The 23,925-nt window shown below is 37.0% G+C and overlaps 1 protein-coding gene across 1 annotated transcript in view; it reads left to right on the forward strand.

Annotated features, from left to right (window-relative positions):
- Window positions 1-23,925, forward strand: part of LOC150110531 (uncharacterized) — a 247,977-nt gene that overhangs the window by 147,887 nt on the left and 76,165 nt on the right. Inside the window, exon 7 of the mRNA XM_090394585.1 lies at window positions 9,736-9,861. Coding sequence (XP_090250711.1) covers window positions 9,736-9,861 — 126 coding nt within the window. The remainder of the gene's footprint in view (window positions 1-9,735; window positions 9,862-23,925) is intronic.

Below are 23,925 nucleotides of genomic sequence, written 5' to 3' on the forward strand. Positions count from 1 at the left end.
CCATGATATTGCTGCAACCTTCTGAGTTTGTCATAATCACCCACTTTATAGTTGCACATATAACCGTCTCACAACTCATGAAATGGCTGGCAACCACCCAAACTATCACTTCATGGGCATTTTCAACTGGAGGATGATGTAACATTTCTGATGAGATAATCAAATCCAAGATCAAAGATACCAAGAAATTATATACTTGGTTTAATCCATTATCCAAGTGTAAGCAAAGTTTGCTCCTGAAGTATCTTTCAGGACTGGGGCAACTCGTGCAAAGGTGGTATAACTTCTCATCTCTTGCCTTAGTATCCCATAATGCAAAACACATCTCCTTGCAGACATGTATAATGCTATGCATTAAGGGAAGGGTCACTACCCAGACAGGTTTCGACCTTTATTGCAGTCTTGTCAGTGAGAGCCAGACCCAGAGGTGGTGATACTAAGGTGGAAGTAATGGAGAAGTCATTTTCCTATATGAGTTGCCAAAAGGTGCTACACTCCATTATTATAATACTCGATTAGAGATAGATAGTTATTGAAATTTTTTCACTTGGTTATATTATAAATTAAAGATACCAAGAAATTATATACTTGGTTTAATCCATTATCCAAGTGTAAGCCTTTTGGCAACTCATAGGAAAATGTGACTTCTCCATTACTTCCATCTTAGTATCACTGCCTCTGGGTCTGGCTCCCACTGATGAGACCTCAAGAAAAGTTGAAACCAGTCTGAGTGGTGGCCTACCTTTAATGCATAGCATTATGCATGTCCCAAAGGAGATGTGCTTTGCATTATGGGATACTAAGGCAAGAGACACTTTATTTGCTTACACTTGGATAATGGATTACACCAATGGTTCTCAAACTGTGGGGCATGAACAGCTAGAAAGGGGGGCGCGTCATACTTTCCTACAGATAAAAATTAAAACTGCCCTAAATCAGTTTTAAAAATAACAACAAATAAAAATACAGAAAGAAAAACTTTTAATGATTTTAATTATCATGAATTTCAAAATAACTAATGATTATTTTCTTCAATCGCACTTATAAAACCTCAATCGTTTAATAAGTGCAACTCATCGAACTCACTAGTGATACTTCACTGAAAAGTAAATTCAAGGAATTGTCTTTGTCAGAGTTCTGGATACATATTGGCAAGGAATTCCTAACTTTCAGCCAAAAAGTATTGAAGATCCTTATTCCTTTTCGCAACAACTTATTTATGCGAGAAAGGCTTTTCTGCTTTGGCAGCTATGAAGTCAAAGTGTCGTTCAAGACTAAATATTGCTAAAGAACTTAGAGAGACCATTTCTGATATTACACCACGTTTTGATAAAGTTTGTTCTCAAAAGCAGGCCCATCCATCACATTAGATTTGACATTTGAATGTTTGATTATTTTTACAGAGAAAAATTAAATACCTGTTAGTTAAATATTGTTTCATTTCAATACTTAGTTAAATATTACATTTATGAAAATTATAGAGACAACTACCATGTGTGAATAAAAACTTTAGTTTAATATAATTAAAATCTACATTCGACGTTTTGACCTTTATGTCAAGGTCATCTTCTGGAGCATACACACTATACACAGAAAACAAGCTACACTACAATCAAACTGGTTTGTTAAAGTTACTGACCGACCGCTACAACACAACAAGTATCTATCTATATACATATATTAACATCATGATTATACATGTACATTCCAGCCAGTTGGTATGGAATGGTTTCTAATACTAGCTGAAGATTGGCTAGAGTCCTGACTTATCTTATATATTAGGTAGGCTGAATGTGTGCCATCCAGATCCTTGGAATTTTCATGCCATCTTTGTTGTTGATATTTGGGTGGTTTATCAGGATTTCGCAGACTTCCTTAAATTTCCTTTCATATGAGGTTTTTGTATGGTATAAAGTCCTCTGGCTACCTGCGACCGACCTTCTCTGACAAACTCCCGCTATATCGACTGACCTTTTCCAACAAAACTTGGTGATGCTCTGGGACGACGATGATTTTTCCCTCGATGTCTCCCCCTTTTTAGCTGCTCCATTGATCTTGGATTTTGCTACCCTTTCATTCCCTTGGGTATTCACATGGGTCTGCACTCGCCACCTATTTTCATCGCTACGCTAAGGGGAGAACCCCGTACATTATTGTCCTTCATCATAGTGGTAGCCTTAGGTCTTATTTTAATCCATCTGGGATATTTCTTTGTCTTAAACATTCTATTATTACAGTTCTTTTACACACATTTTTCTTTGTTCTTTGTTTTTAACATTCTGCTATTACAATTCATTTATACATAATTTTCTTTGTTCTTTGTTGCTATACAATAACTCAACAGTTAGATTCTTACAAAAATGACAAGCAAATCAATCTAATTTATATTCTTGAATAAAATCAGTATAGAAAGAATTTAATGTAAAATTTCTGTCTATACAAGATTTTACACCTCAATCTATGTGTTGCCTGTGTTATGTACTGCATAAAGTAATTATCCCTTAAAGACTCAAAGTCATTCTCTTTTGTTCCTGATGCTGTCTCTTCATTCTAGTCTATGTACCATAATTGAGATTCACCTGTAATGATCACCCTTTTCTTATTAGCCAGACGAATTTGTCTAAGCATGGTTTTCTCACTGCTTTCCATATTACCAGGTCTATAGCAACACCCTACTAAACATTTCATCATGTCCACCTCCACTTCTCACTATACTGCTTCAAAACCACTGTCAGTATTTGCTCCTGGCATCTTCACCCTAGATGGGTGCAACTCCTCTTTCATCATCAATAATACTCCTCCCTTTTTGCTTTGTCTCACTTTGTGAAAGACTACATATCCCTCAATCTCTATTCTTGTCAGAATATCATCCTTGTTCAACCATTTCTTACTTATACCAACAATTTTTGGACAAATGAACTATCAATGCTACAATTTCATTCTCCTTGTTTCGAATACTTTTAGCATTTGTCAACATACACAGTAACTCATTTTAGTTTCTATAACAAGTCCCACCAACCCCCACTTCTCGGACATGACTCCTCTCCCCCTCCATTCCTGTCTATTATAACTGATACTACACCCCTTTCCAAGACCTAAATATCACCTCCACATCCTTGACCATCTTAATCCTTTCTTGCGCACAACACATCTATTCCTGAAACCATCATGTACACTTTTCATGCAGTGTTCACCTTCACCCACCACATTTCCCTGTCCGCTCTATGTTCCTTGTCTCTTATTCTCTCATTTACAAACTTGTCTACCTTGCTCTCCTGCTCTTCCACAACACCTTGCTTCCTCAGGTCTTACATTCACTTCAGTCATTCTCTCGTGCAGCAACAGTTTCTCCAGCTGACTCGCACCAGTCCATTCAAATGTAGCCCATCTCTTTTATACAGCTCTATCTTCCCCTCAAACTCATCCCACATATTCACAAAATGAACTGCTTTCTCTGCATACAACTCTGCTAGCATACCATTCAAAATCTTCGCTCTCCTTAATCCCACCACACATTCTTCTTGCTGCCAATTAGATCATTTGTGCGAACTACCACTACTAACTCTTTTGCTCATGTACTCCTGTTATCCAGTGCTTCAACCACCCTGCTTATTCTACCTCCTGGTAAACAGACCTTGTGCACACCTTTTCATTCACCACACCTCTTATTAGTGAATTTCCATACATTGCCACTCTCAAATCATTCGATATTTCTTTCAGATCTTTCGTCCCATTCTTCCTCAGTTCATTCCTCATACATTTAATCTCTTGCCTCATCTTCACCACCTCCTCTTTCAAGTATTGAATTAATTTTTCAGTTTCATTTATGCAAATCACATTTTCACTACTTTGCACATCCACTGTCTTACCACTCACCACCACTAATACATCACCTGCTCTCATTATTATCACAATACGAGGATGGTCTGAAAGTTCTTGGCTTCAACCATAGATGGCAACACTATCGCAAGATTTTTTTTTTTCTAAGTTGGTACATCTGTCATAAGCATCCATATTGCTGTGTCCTTTGCTGTAATTTTGTTTATATGTAAATAATGCATTGCTAAACTTAATTTTTGTACATAAATTAGTAAATAATGTATTTCTGACTATTTATGTATTGTGGAACCTTTGCTATGGTGCAGGATGACCTTTGCTGTTCTTGCATCAACCAACCAACCAACCTCATGTTTCTAATGGATTGGATTTTATAGATGAATGTTTTCAATGTCTGCAGTTTTTCCATATACCATACTGAATTGTATGTAGAAAACCTCCCCCCCCCCCCCAAAAAAAAGTCCACTGAAGTCCCAGAAAGTCCAAAAAAATTATCACAATACGAGGATGGTCTGAAAGTTCTTGGCTTCAACCATAGATGGCAACACTATCGCAAGATTTTTTTTTTTCTAAGTTGGTACATCTGTCATAAGCATCCATGTGAAATTGCAAGTCATTCTATCAAATACAGGGTGACCATAAATTAACTTTTCCTCTTTGGAGGTATCAGTAGCTAAAACTAATACACGGAATGAGACCACATTTTATATCGAGACTTTCGAAGGCACGGGGAGATGAATGCTGCAAAAAAAAAAAAAAAATAGTACCAAGAGTCGCCGATAGGGTGAATTTTGGCGCTGGCGGAGCCGAAAGCAGTCAAATATTTACAGTAAACGCAGGTAAAAAGGATTATGCAAATTTTACTGTGTGTATGTGACAGCAGCACCACCAATTCCCAACTTGCATGTCTTGAAAGAGAACATAAAATGGGCTGTTATGAACATCCAATCTGACTCCTTATGCTCAGCTGTAGAGCATGTCACACACCAGATGTAATTTGTTGTACACAAGAAAGGTCAGCACATTGAAAATCGTGTATGTGGTCCAGGAGTCCCTGATTCTGATGAATAAAACATTATTTCCTGTGAGTTCAATCACTACATTAATTTCTGTGTCTCTCTCAAGTTGTTGTTTTAGTTTAATTATTATTATCATCATTATTGACATGCCACATATCCAGCTGGAATGAGTGACACGGCTGTCGCTTTCAACACCTTCGAAATGTTATTATTCCATTTTATGTGCCTTGAATGTAATTATCTGCTTGATTTTGGCTCTGCCAGCACCAAAATTTCCCCTATCGGCGACTTTTAGTACTAAATCTTTTTTTCATGGGAATCATCTCCCCATGCCTTCAAAAGTCTCAATATAAAATTTGGTCTCATTCCGTTTATTGGTTTTTAGCTACAGATGCCTCCAAAGAGGGAAAGTTATTTTATGGCCACCCTGTAGTTTGTTCTATACAGCTGTCTGAAACAAAAGTGTTGTCTGTATTGAAATTGAGTATCATGCAGTTATAAAATTCTTTGTAAAAGAAGGTTTAATGCCAAAAGAAATTCATTCGAAGTTCATAAAAGTTTATGGGCACTCTTCTCCTTCATTTTCGACAATTAAGAAATGGGCTGCCGAGTTTAAACGTGGCTGTACCAGCCTCGAGGATGATCCACTTGAAGGATGTCCAAAAAGTGTAACAACACTAGAAATCATTGATCAAGTGCACAATATGGTATTGGATGACTGGCGAGTCAAAGTGCATGAAATTGCTGGCACTATAGGCATTTCAAAAGAAAGTGTAGGATATATTTTGCATGAAGAATTGCAAATGAAAAAGCTTTGCTCAAGATGGGTGCCGCACTTGCTCACAGCAGATCAAAAACGTACTCACATGAAAATCTCCGAACAGTGCTTGGAGCGTTTTAACAACAATAAAACCGATATTGTGCATCAATTTATTACTATAGATGAGACTTGGATTCACGATTACATACCAGAATCCAAACAACAGTCAAAACAGTGGACAGAAGCCGGTTATTCACCACTAAAGAAGTCAAAGTCGGTTCAATCAGCAGGAAAGGTCATGGCATCGGTGTTTTCGGATGCTAAAGGCATTTTGTTTATTAATTATCTTGAAAAAGATAAAACAATAACCTGGAATATTATTCCAATTTTTTAACAGACTAGATGAAAAAATTCGTGTGAAAAGACCCGGTTTGCAGAAGGAAAAAATCATCTTTCATCAAGACAATGCACTTGCCCACAAAAGTGTTTTGGCAATGGGAAAATTAAGGGATCTGCACCATGAATTGTTGAAACATCCACCCTATTCCTCAGATTTGGCTCTCTCTCTGACTTCTATCTCTTCCTAAAACTAAAACCTCTTCCTCGCTGATCAGCATTTTTCTTCGAATCAAGAGGTGATTGCAGCTGTAGAGGGGTATGTTGCAGATCTTGCTAAGAACCACTACAGGAATGGGATAATGGCGCTGTAATAAATTTATTAGTCTTAAGGGAGATTGTGTTGAAAAATAAAAATTTTGAAATTATAAATTTATTTTTTCATTGTTAGGCCGAGAACTTTTCAGACCACCTTCGTATAGTTACCCTGACTTTGTCCACAGAAGGCTGGATTCAGAATTCCTTTTTTGCATAGTGAATTAAGATGATGCCATTCCATCAACTATCTCTTTGTTTCAGGACTGTATTAGTGAACTCTTGTTTCATTTCATGTAACTATGCATATATATCCATACCAGTGCCTTTTGGGACTTCTTTGTGTTCGTTGCTCAATATTTTCAGGACCCTCTGGGTGCAAACCTTGTTGTAGCTGAGATAATTATTACCTCCATCTTTCTAATACATATGTTGTGCAGTTCACAAGTTGCTGGCCAGCCACTTTGAGTTTGCCTCTAACCTTGGTTTGTCACCAACTTTTAGTGTCCACCTAATGTCAACAATATCTCCATACACATTTTACATACGGGTATGAATTTCCATTGGTGCATTTACCTCAGTATAGGGAATTCTTTATGAACTGTTTGCATACTACACTCATGTGGCTAATGCAGTGTCAGTAGTCTGGTGAAATTAGAGACTATTACTGTCCATTTAGATGGAAAACTTGCTGTCCTTCTGAAATTAAAAATAAAGAAATAGGAGGCTTTACTTTTGTACTTTCTCTTCTTTAGTACTTGCCCACTTCTCATTCAGAAAAAGTTAGAGAGAGAGAATAAGAATAGTTGTTGATTTAAAAGAGAGTACATTCTGGAAAAAGTAGAATTTTGAGGGGATATAATCCCAACTTAACAGTTTTATTCAAATTTCAACTTAGTATCCTTTATGAAGAAATTCTTTTATTAATTTACAAAAACTGTTTGCTTTCTTCTTAACAATCTTATCCTCCCTCTATGACAATTTTTTTTTGTAGTGAAAGAGGGAGGATAAGATTGTTAAGAAGAAAGCAAACAGTTCTTGTAAATTAATAAATGAATTTCTTCATAAAGGATACTAAGTTGAAATTTGAATAAAATTGTTGAGGTGGGATTATACAATTTTGAAAGGTATTTGTGACATAGCAAATATCTATGTATACTCCATATATAGAAACAAAGGCTGCTACAAAATAATTTCCTTTTTCTATTCCAGGCATGTATGAGGTTCCATTAGTTTACTACCTCTTCATCTTTGGACAAACTGGATACCCTAGTGTTCTTGTAATCTTTTTTTTTTCTCTTCACAATCTTATATCACCTATGAGAAATCAGGTTTAGCATAGTATTAGATTGATACTGACCATAGAATCTTCTTTTTGGAGATTCTATGGTCAGTATCAAAAAAGGAAAAAAAACTTTCTACAGACAATAAGCAGTAGACAAATATTTAGTAAAATAATGTATGGCTGACAAAAACATACTGATGAGAATGAGACTTTTCCAGATTTTTTTTAGCAAGGAGCGGTAGTTATTTTGATTTAAATTCAGATGATATAGTAAGGTTTTGAAAAATATGAAGCGGCATCAGTAAAGTAGGTGAAGCCGCTTCATATTTTTCAAAACCTTACTATATCATCTGAATTTAAATCAGAATGACTACCGCTCCTTGCTAAAAAAAAATCTGGAAAAGTCTCATTCTCATCAGTATGTTTTTGTCAACCATACATTATTTTACTAAATATTTGTCTACTGCTTATTGTCTGTAGAAAGTTTTTTTTTCCTTTTTACTTGGCTATAATTTAAATTAAGGTTGCAAAGAAATTATGTTCTTGTTTAATCCTTTATCCAAGGGTAAGCAAGCAAAGTTGCATGAAAAGTACTTCATGACTAGACTATTGGGTTTATTATATACTAGATTAAGGGTTAAACAAGAATATAATTTCTTGGCAAGCTTAATTTAAATCTCTTTGTCTTTTATTCTTCATTATGCTAGCACCCATAACATTTTTTAAAAAATCTATTATTATCATTCTACCTTGTTTGAACTGCCTTAAGACTGAGGATGACTTGTTACTGTCAAATTGAAATATGTGAAATAAAGTTTTATTCCTTTTATGCATATTTTTGTGTCCATATATAGTTTTGCCAGAGTAAGGGACAGTTTCTTTAATATATACATTGAACATTTTTTCTTTGGTTGCAAGTGTAGTAGAGCATTATTCTAAATAGCAGTAATTAGTTTTTAGCCAATTCGTGTTAATCAGCTTCACTTTTTAGTTTTTTTTTTTTTAATTGGCATCATTCTATTGGTTTCCTTCTCTTCCATCAGCCAAGGTTCACGTCTCCCACCAGAGCATCTAGAGGTATAATAATATACTATTTTCTTGGAAAAGGTGTTACTTTAGGCACAAAGATTAGACATTAATGTTATATGTCCCATAAATACCAGGAGTGCCAGCTACTTTCTCAAATGACATAAATCAGAATTACATATTATGCACGAGTAACAATCACATAATCAGTTTTAATCTCATCAACAGGTTGTAAACTAAACCAAACATTCTAGATTATCTTACCTACGTTTGGTAGGGTAAAATAATCTAGAAATTTTGCCCTGTAGACCCATGCATTGAATCTTTCAAACCACTTTAGAGGTTGGAAATGCAAGTCATATAAGGTGAGTGGTTATTAGCATCTGGTGAGCTAATGTCCAAACATTGAAAAATCATTTACCACCTAGACATTCAAAAATCTTCATACTATGTAATTTGAAACTGCTGTCTGTAGGTTAGAGAGTGGTGGTGCTGGTATGCACATGACCAACCAGACCTCCATATATAGAGATGAAAAAAAAGAAAAAAAAAAGATTATTCTCCAAAACAGTGAAATTTTAGTGATTCTTCTAGCAAACTGTTCTAAAGCCAGTTAATCTTGCTGTTGTAAAAATCTGGCATCTCATAAAGTGGATTAATTAAGATAAATTCTTTTCAGCCCCAGCACTTATGCTAACAGTACTATTTTTGTTCATTTTATGTTAATATTTGATTATCCAAATTTAATCAGAGTTCATTTGTAAATTATATGATATAATTTTAATAACATAACAGTTACTTGCATTTTTAAAATCTTTTTTTTTTTTTTTTCAACTTATGCGGTCCACTTTTTTTTTAATTAAACCAAAGAGCCAAAGTATTTTGATATATTTAACATTCCTTGTGAGATTGAAAAATAAATATCAGTTTTGTTAAAAAAAAACAAATTGTCCATAATTCTAGTCAAAATCACTGCATGTATAAAGGTACATTTTTGATCTTTGCTGAAGGGATGAAAACATTAACCAGACGTGAATTTAGTATGACTAAAGATTTGAAATGAACATTTACACTTCAAGCTAATTGATTGGCAAGAAATATATGTAATCATAACGTGAAAATTTTATTAGAGCAATTTTTTAAAAATTTCTTTATAGCCAATTGATGTCTGGAAAATACTTCAGGATCATTCCCTGATTGGAGTTGAAGACCTTTATCAGCTCAATAGTATCATCTTTCTCATTGAATATAGTGTGGGAGTGCATTTCACATCAGATGATAGGGTGAGTTTACTTTATAAAATATTATTTATTATTATTATGTGAGTTCCTCCTGGGAGTCTGACTCGTCGAGTGGAAAAACTTGTCATTCAGTGCTAGCTATTTATCATATCGTATATCTCTTCTGAAGAAGCACTCACGCCATCCAGTGATGGCGTGAGTGCATGATGACTCATGCCATTCAGTGATGTCGTGTTGCCCTACCCACACACACACACTTGCCACATACAATGAGAAAAAGAACATAGACTAGAATTCACATGCTTTCTAACCACAACTTTACTCAGCTTCCAGAGATGACCCTTAGTTCTCTCTCTACCTGTCGTAAATTTTGTTCTTGTATCTATAGGATTCCTTTACCAATGCATATTTTTCTATCATATCTTCATTTGTTTCTCAAATTTTGTAAATGACATTTTCCCAACTTGCTCTCATATGCAAAATTTCATAGGTAAAATATCTTGGTCATCTCTAAGCTGTATCTTTTCAACTATCTATCTTCAGAGAATTCCAGGTGACCACAATATTGATGTCTTGTAAAGTATGAAAATAATTTAAATTATACATGTTTTTGGTCGTAAAGTGTTACATAATATAAGACTTATTGTTAAACTTACCATAGATTTTTAATTCGTATGTATGTTCGTACAATATTGCCTACCGGTTTCGCTAGTTATAGCGATTTGAGACATTTCTGTCTCAAATCACTATAACACTATCGCAAAATGGTTATCCTCGAAACATCATCAACAAATTTCTATACAAAGATAACCAACAAGAAAGAACAGTCTCCCAGCAAATTTCAACAGCAGTCATCCCTTTTTTTTGGGTTCACTTTCCACCAAAATTGCGAGATTGTTAAAGGCCCATAACATTAGGGTGGTATTTAAACCAACTACTAGCATCAGACCAGTTCTATGATCTCCTAAAGACTGTGTTTCATTTTATAAATATCCAGGTGTGTATAATATTCCATGCACGTTCGGTCTTTCGTACATTGGACAAACTTCGAGAAGCCTGGAAATAAGATGAAAGAACATGTTGGCGATGTAAATCACAACAGTACGATCACCTCCAGTAGATGTGTTTGCCATCTGGCCCCATGGACAAGACACTTTGGATGCTTCTGTCACCTACCTAAACAGCCAACACCCCAAAATTCACTTCACAGTAGAAAAAGAATCAAATAACTGTTTACCATTTCTTGACACATTAGTCACCCACCTTTCAGATGGATCACTTTCTTTTTCTATTTACAGAAAGCCTACACACACAGGAAGATACCTACATAAACAATCACATCATCATCCAGTCCAACAGTACGGCATTTTAAAAACATTTACACACAGAGCCAGAGCCATTTGTTCTAACGATACAGCTCTGACCACTGAACTCCAGTACCTGCGCCATACGGTCTTAGCCAACGGCTACAATCCCTACAAAATAGATAAAATACTACATAGGCCCATTACTCTGCCCTCCCCTAATACACAAGAATACAGCATGACCATTTTCATTCCCTATATCAGAGGTACATCGGAAAAAATAGCCAAAGTATTGTTGAAACATGGCCTTCGCACGACCTTCAAACCTCATGTCAAGCTGGCAACTCTGATCTGCTTGCCTAAGGATAAACTTCACCCTTTAGCACACCCAGGAGTGTATGAAGTTCCATGTGACTGTGACTTGGCCTATTATGGGCAAACAGGAAGATCAGTGAACATCCGCCTGGAAGAACATGAAAGATACATTCGCTACTATTACTATGCAAGTTGGGACTGGCAGACCACGCTTTGGACACTCCTTCACACAGGATTAGATGGAGGAAAACGAATGTGCAATTTAGGAGTCGTTATAGATCTGAAAGATTATTTTTTTTTCAATGCCTTTGAAGAATTCTCCCAACCTTAACAAATATGGTTGCATTAATTTGCCAAAAATTTGGGAGACAGTTATCCTAAGAAAAACTCCTGGATAACTGCGATTTTTTTTTTTTTTTTTTTTTTTTTTTTTTCCCGTTAGAGGGCGCCAAAAATAGGACTTTAGGTCTTTTGTCTTTTACAATTATATTGTTTCACTCACTCACTGTCGCGTTTACATGTGTGTTGTGCTCTGATGATGCTGAGTTGGAAATCAGCGAAATATAAGCGTTAATAAAACATCTTTGTTGATAAAAGTGTTTGTGGTGTTGTTAATACCGTGAAAAATAAGTCATGAATAACCATCAACACCTAAGCTTATCTGTAAGATCACCTCTAGGTTAGCACATCACTTTTCAACTTCGAACCACACTCTAGACTGGAATAACAGCTCTATGCCCTACGTAGATGAAGATTACAGAAATTGATTATTTAAAGAAGCAGCAGTAGTGCTACATACAGGCAGCAATCTAAACAAAAATCAAGGGGCCATACTGAACGATAATTGGAAAAATCTAATTAATTCCCTCAGTTCAACAGAACTACAGTACGTGAATAATCATATTACGCGTTTGCATGTAACGTGTTCATAATAATGTAATGTCACACGAACATGTTACCTTAGCTACCTAACAGGTACTAATAATGTTTTTTTGTATTCTTAAACCTTTTTTGCATTTATCATTTTTTTGTACTGTGCAAGCCTTGAAAAACCGGTAGGCAATATTGTACGAACATACGTTCGAATTAAAAATCTATGGTCAGTTTAACAATAATTATATTTTATGAGAATAATTCTTTGTTCTTTGTTTCCCAGTTTGCTCTCATATGCAAAATTTTATAGGTAAGATATCTTAGTCACCTCTCAGCTGTATCTTTTCATCAGAGAATCCCAGGTGATCATATCTGAGCAAAATAGTCCACATGTGACCATATCAGTGTCTTGTAAAACGTGAGAATAGTTTACTTGTTCCTGCAGGTAAGTGTTTTCTCTCTCTCTCTCTCCAACATTGCAATGATCTGATGTCATGACTTAATCATCATAGTTCTGTGGCCCTTAAACATGAATTCCCTGTCCACCATCACTGACAGATGTCTGGCTTTATTGGATGGGACAAATTTTCATTAATATGAAATACTCTGTCTCTCTAATGTTGCTTGAAATTTGCAACATTGAATTGGCACTCATTATCATTTGTCCATAGAACCCGTCTGTTCATAATCGCAACGATTCTTCCTTCCTACCTCTGACTTTTATTCTTCAAAGGGAGTAGGCAAGTCCACATAGACCTCACTTTTGGTGATAGGAGGGCAGTCAGTCTCCACACTTAGCTATCTCAGATTCTTTAATGGTCATCTAGTGTGGATGTCTGAGTCCTCCATGGTAGATTCAGAAAGTTAAAGAGGCAGTCAAGGAAAAGAATGAGGCATATCAGAAGTTCCTGGCAAGTAAATTAGCTTGTACTCTTAGAGAATACAGAGAAAAATGTAAGAAAGTGAAGCACCATGTAAAACTAGTTAACAAAAGACTGGTAAGAACATAGAAAAAATATCAGGAAGGTGGCAAAATATTCTGGGAGATATTGAAAAAAAAAGCTTAGAAATGGAGAAAAAGAGTACAGCAATCCCTTGATTAATGGGCCTAATGCGTTCTTTAAAACAGGCACATTAATCGAAAACGCACTAATCGAATATAATAACCTGTGGGAAATGTATAATTCATTCCTCAGATTTCTTTTTTGACCCTTAAGTTTTTTTATAAAACAATTAGGTTATGTTTCAGGGCCTAGTTAAAGGAAAACCATGAAGCTGAAAGACAATAAAACATATTCAGAATATAAATTTATTATTCTGCTTCTTAACAGAGAATTGAGCTAACGTAGTTTAGCGGGCATTCTGTTTTCCTTTTTTTATACAACTGACGGTATGGCCTCTGCAAATTTTACTGGTTCTCTCTTCACCAGGGTCGGTCTCTAAGCATTGCTGCTTAAAAACTTCAATTGTATGAAAATTATTTTCATATTGTTTCTGTGAAACCTCTTTGGGTTTGTCAGTGATTAAATTTTCTTTATATTCTTCAGGATCTTCATGCTGTGCATCTAAATTTAGCAAGTTGGAATCACTCAACTTCTCAGAATGAGATTTAATTAACTTAGATTCATTTGAAAAACCTCTAAAATCATTTGCACAATGTGGAATAATGTGCTTCCTAACAACTCGCATATTGCTAGCAGTAATTTCATCCGACTTTGCGACTTTATAACCAGGCTAAGATTTCTCTGATTTGGCTAGAAAAGTCTTGGAATGCTTCCAAAAAAAAAAAAAGACCGGTTTCATAAACATTAAATATTTGTTGATCACAGTAGTCCACTTCTTACACAGTTTTCTTCAAAATCTCTAGATATCTCCTTATCTGCACTTGCAGCTTCGCCTGTGATTAGAACATCATGTAGGCTATTTCTCTTTTTGAAACGCTCAAATCACTCAGCACTAGTGTGGAATTCTTTTTCTTTTCCATCATTGATAGCTCTTTCTTTCAAGGTTGCAAAGAGGTTTAATACTTTTGATTTAATAAGGCCAGTGTTTAGCGAGATCTGTTTTTGGTTACAATCTTCAATCCATGTAAAAAGAAGTCTTCCTAATTCAGTCATTATAATACTTTGATTTCGAGTGCATGCATGATGAACCTTGAAGCAGCCTTACCTTTCTCTTTGTATTCAGCAGTTGATTCACCCATTTTTTTTTCTTGTCCTATCTTTGCTCTGGACTTGCCTTGTTCATTTTTCTTTATTATTTCAAGTTTTTCCTTTCTTTTAAGCTTACACGGTGATCCGAATGCATTTTTGAAAATTATGGAGGCAACTACTGTGTTTGAATAAAAACTTTATTCTTGTTGAGAGGCTTATACGCTGGTTAAACATGATAACTAATATTTAAGGAATTGACAGCGTATACTAGAAATATAAATTAAATAAACTTTAATATATACTTTCCGATATTTCGGCAAACGTCACGTTGCCATCTTCTTGGGAACTTAATACAAAGACACGTGCACACAAGTACTACATAACAGCAAATGAGAACTGAAGCTAGGAAGCTAACGTTTTCCTAAAGTCCTGATGGTGCCCCTGGTGGGCTATATTGGTGGTTCTTGGCCTTTGGGCTGAAGTTCTTCTGATAATTGTTTCCCAAATTTGGGGCAGTCTCATGCATCCAAATTTGTTGAGGTTTGGCATGTTCCTAAGGGCTGAGGCTGATTCCATGAATAGTCTTTCATACTTGAACTTGCTGCGGTGTATGACTGTGGCTTTCTTCCATCTTATTCTGTGGCGAGTATCCAGAGCGTGGTCTGCAAGCCCAGAGTGGCTGTACTGGTGAAATCGGATGTAATCCTTGTGTTCTGAGATTCTGATATTTGCTGTCCTGCCTGTTTGGCCAAAGTAAGACAATTTACAGCTGCAAGGGACCTGGTATCCCCCCCCACCCCCCCCCCCCCCCACCCCCCCCCCCCCCCACCCCCCCCCCCCCCCACCCCCCCCCCCCCCCACCCCCCCCCCCCCCCACCCCCCCCCCCCCCCACCCCCCCCCCCCCCCACCCCCCCCCCCCCCCACCCCCCCCCCCCCCCACCCCCCCCCCCCCCCACCCCCCCCCCCCCCCACCCCCCCCCCCCCCCACCCCCCCCCCCCCCCACCCCCCCCCCCCCCCACCCCCCCCCCCCCCCACCCCCCCCCCCCCCCACCCCCCCCCCCCCCCACCCCCCCCCCCCCCCACCCCCCCCCCCCCCCACCCCCCCCCCCCCCCACCCCCCCCCCCCCCCACCCCCCCCCCCCCCCACCCCCCCCCCCCCCCACCCCCCCCCCCCCCCACCCCCCCCCCCCCCCACCCCCCCCCCCCCCCACCCCCCCCCCCCCCCACCCCCCCCCCCCCCCACCCCCCCCCCCCCCCACCCCCCCCCCCCCCCACCCCCCCCCCATTTATTTAATTTATATTTCTAGTATACGCTGTCAATTCCTTAAATATTAGTTATCAATAAAAACTTTAGTTTGCTATAACTAAAATCTACATTCAATGTTTTGGCCTTTATGTCAAGGTCATCTTCTGGAGCATACAACTATACGCAGAAAACAAGCTACACTACAATCAAACTGGTTTGTTAAAGATACTAACCAACCACTACAACAATTGTTGGCCTGACCTCTGGTGAAAAAAATGTCCCCATCAATGACACAATTCTCCTCCTACAGAACAAATTTCCGCCCGACATTACTGCCCTCTTTGCCTACGTACTACGTACTACTTTGCCTACGTTCTGCCACACAAAATAACCGGACTACAGTCCGGTTACTTTGTGTGGCAAAACAAATTTTACCTACGGAAAGAAGGTACAGCCATGGGATCACCACTATTCGCCCCCCCCCCCCCCCCAATTGCTAACTTCTACATGGAAACCTTTGAGCAAAGGGCTCTTGATTCCGCCACACTAAGACCGACAGTCTGGCTTAGATATGCTGACGACGTGTTCGTGATCTAGCTGCACGGGCGAAAAATGCTAAACATATTCTTTAGCCACCTGAACAAACAACACGAACGCATACAATTTACCATCGAAATCGAAAATCAAAATTCGCTCCCTTTCCTAGACGCACTAGTCACACGTCTTCCTTCAGGCAGTCTATCCTTCACGGTCTACTGAAAACCGACACACTGGCCAATACATACATGCTAATTCATACCACCACCCATCACAAAAATATGGAGTCATTAACACCCTTAAAAACAGAGCTACAACAATTTGCTCTAACCAGCAAGCCCTGAAACAAGATCCAAAAATCATGAGTGACACATTCATAAATAATGGCTATAACAAAAATACTATTAATAAAATACTCCATAAAACAACAACAAAAATGAATCTAGATTACAGTAAAACCATAGCCATCCCATACATTAAAGGGTTATCAGAAAAAATGAACAGAATCCTACAACATTATAACCTCAATGCCACCTTTAAACCACCCACTAAACTTAAAGCCATATTCAACTCCTCTAGGAGTCCTCTCCTCCCATTAGCACATCCTGGAACCTGTTGCATTTGCTGCACGTGTAACTTACCGTACATTGGTGAAACAGGATGGACAATCCCTATACGCAAGAAAGAACACATTAGACACATTAAATATAACCATTATGGTGAAGCAGGCCTCTCAGACCACGTGCTCAACACCTTACACCAAATCAACTGGAAAAGCACCCGCTCTTTACACCACTCAAAAACCTGGTATGAAAGGAAATTTAAGGAAGCCTGTGAAATTCTGATAAACCACCCAAATATCAACAACAAAGATGGCATGAAAATTCCAAGGATCTGGATGGCACGCATTCAGCCTACCTAATATATAAGATCCAGCATAAGTCAACTCTAGCCAATCTTCAGCTAGTATTAGAAACCATTCCATACCAACTGGCTGGAATGTACAAGTATAATCATGATGTTAATATATGTATATAGATAGATACTTGTTGTTGCACCCAATGTATTTCTACAACCAACAGATAACACTAATAATAGGACTCTAGCGTTGATGTATAATTTTTTTTTTTATTTTCCACCAGAGGTCAGGCCAACAATTGTTGTAGCAGTTGGTCAGTATCTTTAACAACCAGTTTGATTGTAGTGTAGCTTGTTTTCTGTGTATAGTGTGTATGCTCCAGAAGATGACCTTGACATAAAGATTGAAACGTCAAATGTAGATTTTAGTTATGCCAAACTAAAGTTTTTATTCAAACACGGTAGTTGTCTCCATAATTTTCAAAAATGCATTTCAAGTTTTTCTTTCAATCAGATTACTTTTCGAATAATTTTCACACTTCTATTTTTTGCTTTCTAATTCTTTTACTGATGATTAAAGGTTTGGAAAAAAATTTAAAATAAAAAAGTAAGGAAAACAATTGTACGAGATATGATCAACAGACATAAGACATAAATTTTGGCTGTAAATTTGGAACATAATGTACATGGAAATATTGTAGTATGCCATTAAAAAATAACTTCGTAAAATGTTTCAAATCAGTAACTAAATTATTTCATCCTGGTGAGGGATTTTTTTAAATAATTAGCCATAAAAAATGTATAGATCGGAATTTTTTTAAATCCGTAACATTTATTTTTAAGATGTATATAGGCGCACTAATCTTGGGCGCATTAATCGAGGGATTGCTGTACTGTAAAAGGAATCTGAGATGACAAAGGTGTCATGAAAACTGAAGATAAAGATATTCTATATGTCTGTAGTAATTACTTTGAAAAACTGCTAAATGAAACAAGCAGTGCCATCACATTGATAGAAAACTCCCAAGAGGAATGCAGTCAGGAATATAGATTCATACTTGAAGTAGAAAAAGTTATCAAAAACCTGAAATGTGGAAAGGCAGCTAGAGTAATTCGACCAGAATGCTCAAATATGGATGTATAAAGGTTTTACAGTGGCTGTATTGCATAATTCAGAATGCCTGGTCAGAGGGTCAAATTCCAGATGATTGGAGCAGAGTTCTCATAGTACCCATCTATAAAAAGGGAAATAAAAATGACTGTGAGACTTACAGAGGTATTTCCCCTACTGAGTGTTCCTGTTAAGACTTATCAAGTAGACTTGAGAAATGGCTAAGAAAAATTGTGGTAGGGAAGCTTGGTGAAGAACAAGCTGGATTCAGGCCAAATAGATGGTTGGGATCAGATTTTCACTTAAAGACAAATAGTTAAGAAATCTTGGAAGGATTTGTATTTAAGTTTTGTTGAGCTGAAAAAGATATGTGACAAGGTGCCAAGAGGAAAGATCTTCAAAATGCTAGTTATATGGTGTAAATGGGATGTTATATTGAGCAATATAGTCATTATTTAAGCTGTAAATCAACAGTTACAAATGAAGGAAGTACAAGAAGATGGTTTGATATTAAATCAGGTGTGAGACAAATATGTATGCTATTTTCCACTGTTATTCATCATCTGAATGGATCATATTATGAAGGAAAGTAGTATGTATTAAACTTGATATCAAAATTGGAGATATTAATCTTAGCTCTTTACTTTATGCAGATGATATTATACTTCTGAATAAATTCAGTGCAAGTCTGCAGGATTCTTTAAAAGGAAATAACTGCTGTAATAAATTTGGTATGAAAATCAGATAAAAAGACAAGGACAATCAAAATTAGGCAGGGTGAAACATTTCAGCTATTTACACCAGTTTTGGTGCAAATGCAAATTAAATGTGGAAATAGACCTAGAATTAACAAAGTTAGTATGGTAGGAAGTAAACTGAGTAAATTTATATGGAATAAGAGAAACTTAGTCAAAACACTAAACTAGCTATATACAAGACAGTATTCAAACCAATTTTAACATGCGAATCTGAGAGCTGTGTTAGAAATAAGACACTTGATCAAGGACTGGAGACCACACATTTGAGTTTTTTTGAGAAAGATTAGGGGAGTGAACACATATAATCAATGGCAGTATCACATTAAAAATGAGGATATTAGGAAAGAACTTGTCATTGTTAGCATTCAGAAATGTGTTATCAGATTTAACCTCAGGTGGTTTGGTCACTTAAACAGAATGGGAGAGGAAAGATTAGCAAAACAGGTATTTGCCAAGTTGGCAGGGAAAAAAAAGAACCAAAGGAAGACAAAGATGTAGATGGATTGATGCAATAAAAAGTGCCTTAAAAGACATAAATATAAGATCTGATAATTTTGGAGTCTTGACAGATAACAAATTAATTTGAAGGAAAATTGATCAGAAGTTATTAATGGTAACTTCTTCATGTAGTACTATCATGATATCCTGTACATCTCCTTGAGGGTACATATCAGGAATTTCATGATGGTGATTATGATCTAGTGAGTATAGGAGACAACTATCTCCATCTTGTAGTCCCTCCATTGTATATTATTGTCTGAGATTGTGTATTATGCAGTTAATTTTCTTGAGTTGTAGGTTTAAAAACTCAAGTTTCTTGGAAGTCAAAGAAATCATCATAAAAGGTTCCTCTAAACTGCACACATCTGTCCGCAGAGATTCTGTATCAGCTAGTTTCTTTATCATGCTTGTTACCCTCTCTATTGTCATCAGTGTCATTAATATACAGGTTAAAAAAAAAAAAAAAAACAATGGCCCAATCCTGAGGCACCCAACTGATCACTTTCCTGTTAGTCTTAGTCCCCTCCATACATTCCTTTCAAATACCTGTTATCAGCTCTGTTATCCATGTCACAACCTTATTTTACATAGTTATCTCTGTAAGTTTATATAACAGCCTTGTGTATAATTCTCTTAAATGCTTTGGCATAATCCATTAGTATCATGGTGTATCCATTCTGTCCCTCTCTAGTTCTGTTGTCACTCTTTTATAGAAAAGTGAACATATTGTTAAAGCAAGATACCTTTACCCAAGCCATGCTTTCCTCTATAGAAGATCAGGATACTTATCTAACTATCTCTGGATGCATACCTTTAAGAAGTACTCCGAGATTTTGACTGTTCTGTAATTGATTGTTGCATTCCTAGCCCTTGTATAATGGTATTAAACCAGTCTGGGTAATAGCCCTTCCCATAATGCATATCATTATAGTTGATACTATAATGAATAGTATCAACTATAATGGATGTGTTCTTTACATTATGTGATAAGGCAATTAATGCAAAGTCATTAGTTATTAATTGTGAAGATGCATGCCCATTTTGGTTGGGTGTGGCGTTGTGTCTTATGCAACCCACGCTACAAAAATTCATGTCAGTTTGACCGTATGATTGCATTTTTAAGAGTGTATTATTATTATATTGTGACACCTCCAGGGAGTCCAAAGACTCATTGAGGGAGAGTGTGCCAACAGCATCGAACGATTGATTCCTTTCCAACTACTAACCACGCTCAAACTTGCTTAACTTTTTGCATGAGCCATTAGTAGCAGAGGCTCTAACAATCGACCAACCTTTGCTGGCAAAGGTTGGTCGATTGGTAGCAAAATCAGTGCTACCAATGTGTATATGCACTGTTATGATGAGTCTCGATGTGTATAGCACATCAGTGCTCATCTTAATTGGTCTAATGCAATTAATGGTAGGATAACTTTTGAATACTTTAATTTATCAATTAATTGTAACCAAATCTGCACAGAGTAGAAGAAAAGTTTATTTTAAGATAATGTATATTAGAAAACAATAATGAAGGAGAATGCTGTATTTAGTTGATATATTTGAATTACTCAAAGGCGTAAAATTTGGAAAGAGGAGGATGAGGTTTACCTCCTTTGACTACAATATTGTTTCTCATTGTAAATATGGGCAAAAAAGTTATAAATTTATCAAAAATTATATATTAAAAACTTGTCTATATTATATATAAAAACTGATATCACATCAGTTCACACTTCACGCACGCAAAGCAGATGAAACTCAGAAAACAAACAGCAACTCATGACAAATGACAATGTTCAATTGGATTTGTTGACACAATAATCAGTCAGATGGTGAGCTTTGTATCAGTAGGGTGAGCTTTGAGACAACAGCACCTAGAGGTGCTGTTGTCTCAAAGCTCACCCTACCTTCCTTCTGAGCAGTTTAAAACTACTAGAATGCTAAGAATTTGACCCACTGTGTCATCTGTACTTCTTTTCAAAGGGCTCAAAGGTGTGTATCTTGGTTTTCGAGCATAATTCGTTCTGGAAACGTGCTTGTAATCCAAAGCACCCGTATATCGAAACGAATTTCCCCATAAGAAATAATGGAAACTCAGATGATTCGTTCCAAAACTCAAAAATATTCATATAAAAATGATTAATACAAAATACATATACCTTCGTATACCTTATATATGTATGCCTTTTTATATTTTTATTATTTAAATGTAATATACATAAAGTAATCAAATTTATTAATTACTGTACATTACAATTACATATTACAGTAATTGTATTGGGTAGGACGACTTTCATTGTCACTAACGGAATCATGCTATCTGTTGACTCTTTTTCTTTTTGTGTGACTTTAACAAGAAACCTATCCAATGACACTTGCTTTTGCCTCCTTTTGAGGATTTCACGGAAATATGACATTTCATTGTCGTTAAACAGATTCATCGCTCGCACTGCTAAAGACTCAGATGGTGCTTTTCTACAAAATTTTGCACTGTTTCCCACATTATACACATCTCCCTAATCTCATTTGAAGAAAAGGATGTCTCCGTCTTTTTCTCCTCCTCCTCAGACGAGATCTCCTCCATAACCTCTTGCCGTTGCTCGCGATACAGATTCATGAGTTCGTCGGTGGTAAACTCCTGGCCATGTTCCTCCACCAGCTCTTGAATGTCATCCTCATTCATCTCTAGTCCCATGGTCTTCCCCAAGGACACAATTTCATCGACAACTGGCAGCTCCTGTTCATGAGCAAACCCCTCGACGCAATCAGACCAGTTTTCTCCAAGCAGAATTAAGGGTTCTCTTGGTGACCCCATCCCAGGCTTTATCGATGATCTTGCTATGTGGAAATGATTTTCCCAAAACTATCGGAGGGTAAGGTTAGTTCCTTTGGTCACCTCGAAGCATCGCTGAAATAGTGTAAAGCTTTTTAAAGTTCGAAATGATCTTTTTAAAGTTCGAAATAATTTATGGGCTGAAGTAATGGAGTAGTGTTTGGAGGAAGGAACTTGACCTTAATGAACTCGAATTCTTCCAGTAGGTCGTCCTCAAGGCCTGGAGGATGAGCAGGAGCATTATCCATAACCAGCAATTTTTTTTCTAAAAGGTATTTCTTCACTGCAGGAACGAAGACCTCGTTAATCCACTCAACGAACAAGATACGAGTGACCCAAGCCTTACTGTTGGACCTCCACATAACGTTTAACTGGCTCTTCTGCACCTTGCATTTCTTGAAGGCTCGTGGATTCTCAGAATGATACAAGAGCAGGGGCTTGACTTTGAAATCATCGCTTGCATTAGCACATGCAAGGGGGTCTTTAATGAGAATAAATACAAAAGTATAATATTGGTGATATCGCTAATTGGTGGATGAACACTGCGCACCTAGCACACCCTGAATATTTGCCCCTGACATACAAGTAATCTAGTCGTGAAGTCGCTTCATGCGCAGACTTTGTTTGCTTATGCTTGGAATTAAGTTAAAGATGCCAAATAATTTCTTGGCATCTTTAACTTAATTTATAACCAAGTGAAAAAATCATAAGTTTTCTTATGTCTTGTGAACATTTTCCTCTACCATGTATATTCCTATTGTTGAAATGACCATGATAATATTGGTGATATTGCTAATTGCTGGATGAACACTGCACACCTAGCACACCCTAAATATTTGCCCCTGACATACACGTAATCTAGTCGTGAAGCCACTTCTTGTCCAAACTTTGTTTGCTTATGCTTGGAATTAAGTTAAACATGCCAAATAATTTCTTGGCATCTTTAACTTAATTTATAACCAAGTGAAAAAATCATACGTTTTCTTATGTCTTGCAAACATTTTTCTCTACCATGTATATTCCTATTGTTGAAATCACCATAATAACCTTCACTGTATCCATGAGCTTCATCTGTCATCCTTTTCAAGTGTGTCCATAGCAGCGTCCAGTTGTTTATTTTGTCTTGTTAACATCCATCTCATGCCAAAACTCTTTTCTGTGAGATGGAGGTTAACTTTGAGCATGCATTACTCGTACTACCATTTGCCTCTGAGATTTCTGCTCTGGTTAGATTTAATTCATCTGCAGTTATTACCGATACCCCTAGCCCTTTTTCTCATGTCTTTCCTTCCTCAGGTAGTGAATTCTTACCAGTTCTAAGAATTCTTTACCTTTATTCTTGATGATTTAGGCATTAGTGAACATGCATGATAGGTGTCCACCAGGATAGTGAGTGTTCAAGTGAGTCTTAAAACCTGACTGATTCAAATAACCAGATCATTTGATTCTGCAACCAAATTTCCTATGACACCATTATGGGCATCACTTTTTTGTCTGATAAAATTAGTCCTGACATCACTGAGGTCATCTATGCCTGTGTTTCTTAAACCTTTTGAGAATGTGGGATCCTACATGAATATTTCTTTTTCACAGAACCCATATGAAAATTTCATAAAAA

Source organism: Typopeltis vanoorti, chromosome 1 (genome assembly GCF_054136105.1).
Source record: "Typopeltis vanoorti isolate ZY-2024b chromosome 1, IOZ_Tvanoo_1.0, whole genome shotgun sequence".
NCBI lineage: Eukaryota > Metazoa > Arthropoda > Arachnida > Uropygi > Thelyphonidae > Typopeltis > Typopeltis vanoorti.